We start from the raw sequence: 11,943 nt of genomic DNA on the forward strand, positions 1-11,943 counted from the left end.
AAAATCCAACATCTAACAAACACACCTCCACCCCCCATCAGTGCAAATGTAAACTTTAACTCACACAGCTCTGCAGCAGGCCCCAAATCAATAGAGAAGGCATTGCAGATAACGTCTAAAAAAAATAAGAAACTTTTTTAACATGAGCGCTGCAGCAAAGTTCAAAGACCTCAGTCCACCACCAGTCCTTTCCTTTTAGCGAAGTCCATCGCTTCCTTGGGCGACTCAAAGTATAAATGTTGCTCCTCATATGTGACCCAAAGACAGGCGGATACACCAGTCCAAACTTAACCTTTTTCTTAAAAAGAGCCGACTTTATCTGATTGAACCCCGCTCTTCTCCTGGCTACATCCGCACTAAGATCCTGATAGATCCGCAGGATACTGGTCTCCCATTTACAACTCCGTGTCTGCCTGGCCCACCGTAAAATACGCTCCTTGTCCAAGTACCTGTGGAATCTCACCACCATCGTCCATGGGGGGTCCCCCACTCACGGCTTCCTCGCGAGCGCTCTGTGAGGCATGTCCACCTCCAAGGGTCGGGAGAACATTCCATTCCCCAGTAACTTCTTGAACATGCCCGTTATGTATGCCCCAGCGTCCGTTCCTTAGGACCCCTCCAGGAGACCGACGATTCTCAAGTTCTGCTGGCGGGACCTATTCTCTAGGTCCTCCACCTTCTCCAGGAGCCTTTTCTGCTGGTCTCTCAGCATCCCCACCTCGATCTCCACTGCTGTTTGATGTTCCTCCTGCTCAGCCAGTGCCTTCTCTACTTTCTGGATCGCCCGGTTTTGGGCATCCAATCTAAGTTCCAGCCGCGCAATCGATTCTTTAATCGGGTACAAGCATTCCTGTTTCTGCTTGGCGAAGCCCTCCTGAATAAACCGCATCAGCTGCTCCGTCATCTGCTGGTCGACAAGCCAGGACTCCAGTTGTCCGCCATGCTTTCTCCCGCTGCAGCTTCAGCCCAAGCCTTCTCTGTTCATCTATTTCTTCCTTTGCAAACACTTCTAGTCCGCCCCTCCATGCACTGATGTAGGAATCCACTCCACAATTGCCTCCACCATCAATTTACCGAATCAAGTCCGATTTAAAAAAAAAAAAAAAAAAATCGGGGGCAAAGGTCCGACCTGAATGGGAGCCACCAAATGTGCGACCTACTCCTTAGCCGCCACTGGAAGTCGATGGGCAGATTCTTGGCTGAGGCATCAGGGGTCTGGTTGGAAAGCTGGTGAAAGACCCCGGGCTATCTCTTTCCAGGAAGGCCTGCCAACCACAAGGCAGTCAGGCTGTGCCATGCTCCACAGTGAGCCTTCCCCTGAAATCTGAGCCCAGTGGTGGAGGTTCTGTCAGCCAATCAGAGGCTGGCAGCTGTTGCTTTCAACAACTTTTGCTGGGACTCCTGCCCATTTCCACTCTCACACCAAGACTGCCTATTCCCACCTCTGTAACTTGGCCCTTTAACACCTTGCCACAGTCTTTCTGTTGCTAAAACCCTTCTCCATACTTTTGTTACCTTCTGACTCGACAGTTCGAATGTTTTCCGAGACGACTTCCAATTTCCCATGAATTTGAGTGCATCTGAAAGTACTTATTCGTACCAAATCACGGGAACTTATCATCCCTGTTCTCACTGACTCCATTAGCTTCAGGTCTAGCAGTCCCTCCGATTTTAACATTTTTATCCTCGTGTTCAGCTACCTCCAAGTCCATGTTAAGCCCCATCTCTAATCACCTCCAATCACTCCTTACTCCGAGAACTCTCGCCTTCTGCAATCCTGGTGCATTTCTGATTTTTTTTTTGTCCCACTGGCCGCTATGCCTGCAGCTGTGTAAGCTGTAAGCTTTGGAATTTTCCCCTCTTGAGTTCCCTACTTCTTCCTCCTCCTCTTCCTCATCCTTTAAGATGCTTGTTAAACCTTTATCCAAGCTTTTAATCACCTAACCTCATACCTCCTCATGTAGCTCACTGTCAAATTTTGTCTTGCGCTCTTGGGAAGAGTCTTTGTTGAAATTGCAACAAAGATATTAGTTAATGCTACGGATTGTGACAAGACCACAATCCTTTTTTATTGTTAAAATATTAACATTTCGAATTTAATCGCATCTCAGTAAGAATCAGATAGAAAATGTCTTCTTTGCTGCAGAAACAGATTCCTCATCCAAGAATGTTTTTACTTCCGGGTTAAAACATGACATTTTCTTTAATTCAAGGAATTAATAGAATGATTCCGATGAGAGAGCGCTCTAGAACAGAGGAAGACATACTCCAAGCAGCGTTGAGGCACAGCAGCCACAGACCTGGGAGCAACCCCCTGTCTGCATCAGATGAGTCAACTGGACTTGAATGGGAAAATGACTTTGTCAGTGCTGAATTGGATGATAACGGGAATTCTGAGTATGCAGGTTTTGTGAACCCAGTTCTAGAACTCTCGCCAAACGAAGTGAAAAATACAGACGGTGATCAGCAGAGTAGGTAGTGATCTTGCCAGATCATGTGGATTGGCTGAGACTAACCTTTTAGGACATCATAAGAATGTATTTCAACTCTGGTGGGACATTTTACCTTTTTGAGTGGTGTCTGACACTACATAGAGTACAAAAGAACATGACTGCTTTGTATCGTGCTAGCACATACAATTTATAATTAAGTGCAATTCTTGTAAACTTCCAGCTTATGAATGAATTTTTTAAGCCATTGGGTGTTGATTAAAAAGGCTGTGTTGTAAAGGGGAAATGTGATGTGAACTTTAATTGATGAAACTTTCAGCTACCAGATGCATGTTTGCAGATATTCATTTTTATATGAGCCACTGCTGTTCTGGTTGTATAAGGAGTAACAAATAATGGATACACTGGATTATTAAACTGGTTTATTAATCAGGTTTGATAATTACTGTCATATTGATATGTAAATATCATAAAGCCTAAAGAGATTGATTTTTTTTTTCTTGAAAATGAACCTTGGTTCCTTTTAAGTTATACTATCATTGTTTTTATTGTGTTATTCTTAGTGTTGGCTCATAATTCTCCATCACTATATGTTTGTTACATTTTTCAAACAAAAATATTCCAATATTTCAGGTCAATAAAATTAGTTTGTTTCAGTGGATCTTTGAATATGCCTACGCAGATATTTCTTGTTGCCTTTTGTTCCTGCCACTTCCTCCTCAAACTAGGAAAGTAGATGAGATCGCTATTTGTGTTGTCATGTGACTGGGGTCCTGACAGACCTTGGCTGAAATAAAGTTTTCCTTTTAAAGTGAAGCGCCTTGCTTCCTGTCCAAATACAGAGTTCACAAAAGAGTACATTTAACTGCGATTCCAATTTGGGTCTCCTAATGTGGAGTCTGCAAGCTTACTACTGAAACCAAGTTACAGTGATTCACAGTACGCACTTATAGTGTGTTAATTCATGATTCTGCTGAATAAATTCAGGTATATCTCCTTATGTATAAAACAAAAGCCTTTTTTTGTGCTGGCTGTAGTAGTTGAAATTAGTTTGGGCAATTGTAGAATGTATGAAATAGCAGAAGTCAGTGATTTTTTAGCAGTTCAAACATGCTCCGTCAATCAATTGATCAGGCTGTTGGCCTACCTCAATTCCACCTTACTTTACTATCTCCATGAGTATCCAAAAATCTATTGATTTCTGTTTTGAATATATTCAATTACTGAGCATCTACCACCCTCTGGGATATAGAACCCAAAGATCCTGAGGCTGTGACACCTTGTTCTAGATTCCCCAGCTGAGGGAAACATCCACCTTAAGGATTTGTTGTTTCACTGAAATCAGGAAATATCGGCCCAGTCTACTCGAGTTCCTCATTTCAGAAATTAATCTATTTGAAAAAGGCTGATAATTCACAACTGCCCATGCGTTTGTCACTGAACTGTCATTTTCATTCAGAAGCTTCAAGAATTATAAGAACTGTTTGTTAGTACTGCAAAGGGACTATTCTAAGATTAAAGATAACCTCTTGTTGCAGCAGAGTAAACTTTACTTTGCCCCACTGCTAAATTGGGTCTGAAGATATTTGAAATTTGTTTTCTGTATTCAATGTTCCATTCTCCAGGGCATCACGGAGGTGCAGTGGTTAGCACTGCTGCTGATAGCCTAGGTTCGATCCTGGCCCCGGCTCACTGTCTGTGTGGAGTTTGTACATTCTCCCCGTGCCTGCATGGGTCTCTCCTCTCTCCTCCTCCCCCCCCCCCCCCCCCCCCCCCCCACACACACACACACACACATACACACATACACACACATATACACACAAAAACAACCCAAAGATGTACAGAGTAGATGGATTGGCCATGCTAAATTGCCCCTTAATTTGGAAAAAATAATTGTGCACTCTAAATTTTAAATAAAATGTTTCAATGCTACCCCAGCATAAAAATGTTATCAAAACATTGCTTCCAGTTCAGCAGTTTGCTTTTAACTAGATTTAAAATTTTAATTGTCCACCTTTGTCAGGAAATGGTCAAACAGAGCTAAAATCAGCAACTACAAATTGACGTTCTCCTTTCATTCTCTGAAATATTGTCAGCTGGTTGACTTTGGGGTTTTTTTTTTAAGCAGTCTGATAAGCATTTTATCTTCCAAAACCAGATACCAGACAATCTTTTGAGAGCTGCACTAACATTTGTTTTCTGATTTATATTTCTCATATGGTTCTGATGTCCATAAGCCTGCTGGAGGCCAATCTGGTGGATAAGCATACTGTGGCGCTGGAGTAAATACTTTTGAGTTTATGAATATGATACATACGCATTTTTACCTACTAAATTATTTGGATGTGTTAACAAATCAAAATGGATTTTTATGCAGCCGATCATGAACTTTTCCAGGCGGGTTGTGAATGATGATGCATAGCTCATAGAAATGTTGCATTTTAATGTCCTTTCTTTTCACCTTCACAGGCAAAAAGTGGGATTCATCTCCTATTTTCATTAATTTTCACCTTAGTTTTTTGAAATAAGTAATCAAGAAGCAAAATGGTGATCTTGCATTGACCTACTTGGTGAATAAATTCCTTAAGTTGCTGCTTGAGCTGAGCCCTGAACTGCCTTCCACGTTCAGGGGCCTTGGCTTGCTTGCCTTGGGACTTTAGACTTTGGCAAAACTCAAAGAACAAGCTAAAGTTTGCTACATTGACATCAGATTCCTATGCTGCCTGTTCCTATGGTTTTCAGCAAACTTCTTATCACCTTGGGTTTAGAGGCTGCTCTTTTCTCTGCCATGTTAATGATTAAAAATGTTAACTCTAAAAGTGTTAGTATGAAGAAACTCACCTCACTACTGAGAAACCTGTCTCTATGTCACAATTTACATTTCATTGATTTAGTGATTTATTCATTCTACTTGAATATTACTCCTTCTCCTTGTTGGGAGCAACCCAATTAGTAGCTCAAAATTAGGGTGGGAACAGACCCTTCGGCTGAGTTGGGTTTTCTCACTATTGTTGTCAATGAACAATCACTTTGACTGCGGTATTGCAAAAGCCTAAGTGTGTATTTTACATGTTGATAGGTAAATTTGACACTTTATTTGTGAATATTGGGGTGCAAATTATATTTGGAAAATTATGATCAATGCAAAATCAATACAAAAGTAGAATAATACAATGCTGGAAATCTGAAATAAAAACAATATGCAGCATATACTCTAGGTCTGGTAGCATCTGTGGATAGAGCAACAGGGTTAACGGGTGCGATTCAGTGACCCCGTTGCGTCTGGCACAGAGCTAGGTGCAACAGGTGAATCGCGCAAGAGCCTCAAATCGGGCTCTGCTCGTGCGCCGGGTCAATCGCGAGTCACCGTACTCGCTCTACCCGGCACAATCTGGATCTCTCCTCAATGGGCGAGATCCAGATCTGCATATTAAATGAGTCCAATGGCTCATTTAAATATTCACCCGGCACCCGGCCTGGGAGAACTCACAAGGGCGCCATTTAATACTGGTTCATGCAAACATGGACCAGGTGTGACGGCACTTACGGGTATCTCGCAGGCCATTGGGGATCCCCAGGTGTCGGGGACAGAGCAAGGTGGTACCCTGGCATCTGGGCACCTTAGAGCAGTGCCAGCCTGACACCCTGGCAACAACTCCTGTCAGGCTGGATGTGCCTGGATCCATGTTGCTCCTAACAAGCTCAGGCCCGGGGGGCCCTACAAATTGGGGGTGTTCCCCGGGGCCTCAGCAAGGTTTGGAGGGGGTGGGGTGGGGGGAGGCCGGGCTGCCGATCAAAGTGTTGCCCCAATCTGCAAACAGCCATTCCTGCTGGCAGGGATCAGCTTGTCAGCAGGAAATCCTTCTAAGTGCATACTCAGCATAGAAAAACTCCTCAGCCCAAAAAAACAGCAAAGTGACGTTGAATAGCGGGTGTTTCTCAGTGCTGTAGCCTCCGAGAATCATCCTGCTAAACGAACGCATTCAGCGGCCTTCGTTTTAAGTGTGTTGAATCGCATCCAACATTTCAGGTGAATGACCTTTCAGCTTTGTTGTCTGTGGTTCAAACATGGACAAAAGAGCTGAATGCCAGAGGTGAGAGTGACTGCCCTTGACATCCAGGCAGCATTTGACCAGTTTATGGCATCAAGGAGTGCAAGCAAAACTGGAGGCAATGGGAATTAGGGGGAAACTCCTCTGGAGTCATCCCTGGCACAAAGGAAGATGGTTGTGGTGGTTGGAGTACCATAATCTCGGCTCTAGTACATCACTGCAGGAGTTCCTCAATATCCTGGGGGTTAGGGCAGCACGCCAGCTCAGTGGTTAGCGCTGCTCTCTCACGGCGCCGAGGTCCCGCGTTTGATCCTGGCCCCAGGTCACTGTCCGTGTGGAGTTTGCACATTCTCCCTGTGTCTGCGTGGGTCTCACCCCCACAACCTAGAAAAGATGTGCAGGGTAAGTGAATTGACTATGCTAAATTGCAATTTAATTGGAAAAAAAATAATTGGGTACTCTATTTAAACAAAACATCCTGAGTGTTGCCATTGACCAGAAACTGAACTGGACTAGCCATATAAATGCTGTGGCTGCCAGAGCAGGTCAAAGACTAGGAATCCTTTGGCAAGTAACTCACCACCTCATCCCCCAAAGCCTGTCCACCATCTACAAGGCACAAGTCAGGAGTGTAATGGAATGCTCTCCACTTGCCTGGATGAGTGCAGCTCCAACAACACTCAAAGCTAGACACTATCCAGGACAAAGCAGCCCACTTGATTGCTACTCCTGTTACAAACATTCAATCCCTCCACAGTAGCAACCGTGTGCACCATCTACAAGATGCCCTGCAGGAACTCCCCAAGGTTCCTTAGGCAGCACCTTCCAAACCCATGACCACAACCATCAAGGACAAGAGCAGCAGATAGATACCTGGGAACCCCACCACCTGGAGATTCCCCTCCAAGCCACTCACCATCCTGACTTGGAAATATATCACCATTCCTTCACTGTGACTGGGTCAAAACCCTGGAATTCCCTTTCTAACAGCACTGTGTGTGTACCTACAGCTCAGTGACTACAGCGGTTCAAGAAGACAGCTCACCACCACCTTCTCAAGGACAACTCGGGATGTGCAATAAATGCTGGCCTAGCCAGCGACACCCACATCCCATAAATTAATTTTAAAATCAGCTTAATATATACCTCCGTTAAGTTTTTAACACTATTTTAGGTCCTGCTAATGAAGGGTTGACAATGAGATGCTAGGTGTTTCATCATGCTTAAACTATCATAGCAACACTGGCAAAGTCACCACTAATCAATGGATATTGTCCAGCATTATATCAGGTCTCCCTCCAAGATTTAGCCCCAAGTGTTTGGATATCTTTCTCTACGATGTTACCCTATCTCATTTCATAGATGAGTATGAGAGGTTACATTTGTATCCGAGGCATGTTTGTGCTTGAATGGCATTGTTGCACAAATTGAATCACAGCCAAACAATACTTCTTGTCTGCTTCCTAGCCCTCATCCCCAATCTGCAAGTTAATGATTTTGTGACCTGCTACAGTTGCTGGAGCAACCCAGTGAGACGCTGGTTCAAACTCAGCAGAGGGCATTACATATACTTTGGTTTTGTAATGGGCACTGCCAGCCACTATGTCTGAAGGTTGACTCGATGATCCTCTGAAAGCATTTCCCATGCCCTTGGTAAGTAATATGTGTCCTATGGTGAGGTATTTCCTGCATGTCAAATTCATTGGCCTGGATCTCCCAGTCAGTGGCAAAGTGGAGGTGTACATCATTGACGCCGTTTGAAAGTATTGCTACTATCTTTTTACATTGGAGCAGCCAGGACTTCCTCTCCCGTCTGCAGAATGGTGCAATCATCGAAGGAACACAAGAGGACTGGGTGTAAGTGCGGTGAAGCCACACATTCACTTTAAGGTAATTGGAATACAGCATGCCCCTCGAAGTTCAGCAGTACACTGGTAGGTGCTGTTTTCAGCCTTCACAATGCTCTCTCAACTCCCTTCCCCATCCCCAACACGGCTCATCTTGCCCCCTTCCAGTTCTGCTCTTCCAATCCGCCCTCCAACCTTTCCAGCACCCCAGGTTCTGTTCATTCTATCTTTCCACCCCTTTGCACTCTTGGCTACTGAATCCCACTGATTTCAAAAGAGAGTTGGGGTAATGGTGTGGATAGAACAAAGCCAGCAGGGGGAAGAGGTGATGAGCAAAGCTGGGGATATGTGAATGCTTCGATGCACCTGATTTCCATTGAATCCCAACAGTGCAGAAGGAAGCCGTTTGGCCCATCAAGTCTGCGCCGATCCTCTGAAAGAAGACCTTACCTAGCCCCAATCCCCCACCTTGTCCCCGTAACCCCACCTAACCTGCACATCTTTGATCTGTAGGAGGAAACCTGGGCAGGAGGAGGAAACTTGTGCAGGCACAGGGAGTGTGTGTAAACTCCACACAGTCACCCAAGGCCAGATCCCTGGTGCTATGATGCAGCAGTGTTAACCGCTGTACTTGTAGGGCTGTGATCCCGGAGCAGGCTTTATGTCTTCCAGGAGCATCCTAACTAACAAAAAGTACTGGGCAACAAATCCAAGTTAACACAATGACACGTCCAGCAAAATCAATAGAATGGGTTATCATGGAGCAATTTCTGGCTAACTGCACGTTCTGGGTTCCAACAACAGTTGGTACCTGTGGTTCCAGTGAGATCCTCAACAGCGGAGAGCAACTTCTCTTTTACCGTTATTGCAGCAAGAGATCTGGGCCATTATATTTATTTATATATTTATTGGACACAAAATTTCATATGATTGAGTATATAGGCAGCACGTTAGCACAGTGGTTAGCACTGTTGCTTCACCGTGCCAGGGTCCCAGGTTGATTACCGGCTGGGGGCTCTGTGTGTAGAGTCTGCACATTCTCCCCACGTCTGCGTGCGTTTCCTCCGGGCGTTCCGGTTTCCTCCCACAAGTCCCGAAAGACGTGCTGTTAGGTGAATTGGGCATTCTGAATTCTCCCTCTGTGTACCCGAACAGGCGCCGGAGTGGCGACTAGGGGATTTTCACAGTAACATCAGTGCAGTATTAATGCAAGCCTACTTGTGACAATAGTAATGATTATTTTATTATTTTACAGGCCCAGGTATCACCTTGTTGTGGATTAATTGCTTCCCATCACTTTTCCAAGACCAAATAGGGCAGAAGTGTATCAAATTGAAGCGCGTGGGATTGGGGGTAATATATTGCCATGTATTGACAGAAACAAGAGTAGGTATAAATGGTTTTTGTTTTGAAGTGGCAGGCGGTAACTAGAGGGGTCCCGCAGGGATCAGTGCTTAGGCCCCAGCTATTCACAATATACAACAATACTTTGGATGAGGGAGCCAAAAGTATTATTTCAAAGTTTGTTGGTGCCACAATTTGGTGTGAATGTGAATTGTGAGGAGGATGGAAAGAGGCTTCAACTGATTCTAGAACAGGGGATCACAGTCTCAGGGTACAAGGTAGGCTATTTAGGACTGAGATAAGGAGAAGCTTCTTCACTCGGGGTGATTAACCTATGGCATTCTCTACCACAGAAAGCTGTGGCGGCCAAGTCACTGAATATATTTAAGAAGGAAATGGATCGATTCCTAGGCTTTAATAGTGTCCAAGGGGTATGGAGATGAGATAGTGGAGCAGCCATAATCAAATTAAATGGGGGAGCAGGTTCATAAACTTCGAGGCCTGAGACACAATGGTCTCTTGATTCTACATCATTTTTTAAATCTTTGGGTGGCATGTGGTGCAGTGGATAGCACTGGGACTGCGTCGCTGAGGAACCGGGTTCGAATCCCGGCCCTGAGTCACTGTCCGTGTGGAGTTTGCACATTCTCCCCATGTCTGCGTGGGTTTCACCCCCACAACCCAAAGATGTGCAGGGTAAGTGGATTGGCCATGCTAAATTGCCCCTTAATTTGAAAAAAATAATTGTGTACTCTAAATTTATAAAAAAAAAAGGATTTTTTTAACTATGCTGTTTTGTGTGGACACTAATTATTTTATTAAAGGACAGGAGACAGTGAACTCTTCTCAATGTTACCCTCCATTTATCTTGGTTAGTAACTCCCCTAATTGTCTTGCTGGTCACCCCGATAGCATATATTTTCCACATCTGAATTGGTAAATGCTGCTCCCTGTGGCAAATCCTTCAGTTACCCAATCAGTGATAGATCTGGGTAGCTGGATACACGTGATTTGGTCCCCACCTTGTTGTTTGTTACAGAATTCTTAGCGTGCCATATCCTCTAGCGCCCATGCAGCTATTTGGTCCTTGGTTGTTCATGTATGTAGGGAAAATAGAGCTGCCACACTGGTTCAGTTACACTGCTAGCTGGCTTCAAAAAACACAATAAATGGTACATCACAAGAGGAGGCGAATACTGTTCAGTGTACACCCCTCTGAGCAGAGGTTTGTGTTATTAGGAATAAAGGTGAAAATGCTGGAAATACTTTGCAGGTCTGGTGGTATCTGTGGAGGGAGGGAGGTAGGATTAACACTTCAATATGATCTATCATTAGGAGGAATTTCATCCTCGGTAGAAATGGTAATATGTATTCCTCCACAATAATACTCAGTAGTTGCTCTATTTTCATATCTTCCAATCATCTGGGAACATCTCCCACCTACTGATGGGCAATAGCCAGTTGTATTCTGGGTTGGGAACGACACGTCAATCCAAAGAGGAAGCATCCTTGAAAATGACTGTGCTATTGCCTATCCCCAAGTCAAGATTTACTCGGCAAACGGCGAAGTGTATTTAAATGAGAGACTGACCTCAACTCCCAGTGGTAATAATTGCACATACCGACCTCAATAAGATCATCAGACAAGGGGATTTTGTTCCATCAATGGTGTCTGTGGTCACTCTGCCATATTTCACCCTTTTTTGCCCAGTCTCTCGGATGTAAGCACTTTATTTTAAATATATAACAAGTAATCATCTGAATTTTTATGCATGTCTTGCTTGTATTTTTATTGTACTGTGACCATATTTTTTTCAGTCACATTAAACTCTGACTTCAATGATTACATTCTAAACCTCTTACATTTTTGCATTGCAACTAGCTTTGTAAGACACAGAGGGGGTGTACATCTCCGGTCGAGTGACTAGCCATTGCCTCAGGTCGGAATCTCCCTGTTTTACCCACAGGAAAGTGTAATCTCCTCCTCCTCGTACCACAACACAGATGTGATTTACATAATCCCTTCCTCCATCTGGCTGACAAAATTGAGTGTTATCTACATTTATACGCTCAACTGCTTAACATTGGAATCATTTGTATTTTTCTTGCATTGCGCTTCTTTTTACACAGTTGGACAATACTTATCCACAAATGGGATGTTGTCCAGAAAAATGATCTGTAAATGGCCCTGCATATTTGTATTTTTACCCACATTCCATTCTACTGCTTTGACTTAGATGGCAAGAT

The 11,943-nt window shown here is 44.1% G+C and overlaps 1 protein-coding gene across 2 annotated transcripts in view; it reads left to right on the plus strand.

Moving 5' to 3' along the window:
* The window catches only part of ap1ar (adaptor related protein complex 1 associated regulatory protein), a 136,363-nt gene extending 133,244 nt beyond the window's left edge, over nucleotides 1-3,119 (plus strand). For both annotated transcript variants that reach the window (XM_038792171.1, XM_038792170.1), the window contains one exon: nucleotides 2,214-3,119. In XM_038792171.1, coding sequence (XP_038648099.1) covers nucleotides 2,214-2,479 — 266 coding nt within the window. In that variant the 3' untranslated portion in view covers nucleotides 2,480-3,119. The remainder of the gene's footprint in view (nucleotides 1-2,213) is intronic.
* Nucleotides 3,120-11,943: the final 8,824 nt, after the last annotated feature.

This window comes from Scyliorhinus canicula, chromosome 3 (assembly GCF_902713615.1).
Source record: "Scyliorhinus canicula chromosome 3, sScyCan1.1, whole genome shotgun sequence".
Lineage (NCBI taxonomy): Eukaryota > Metazoa > Chordata > Chondrichthyes > Carcharhiniformes > Scyliorhinidae > Scyliorhinus > Scyliorhinus canicula.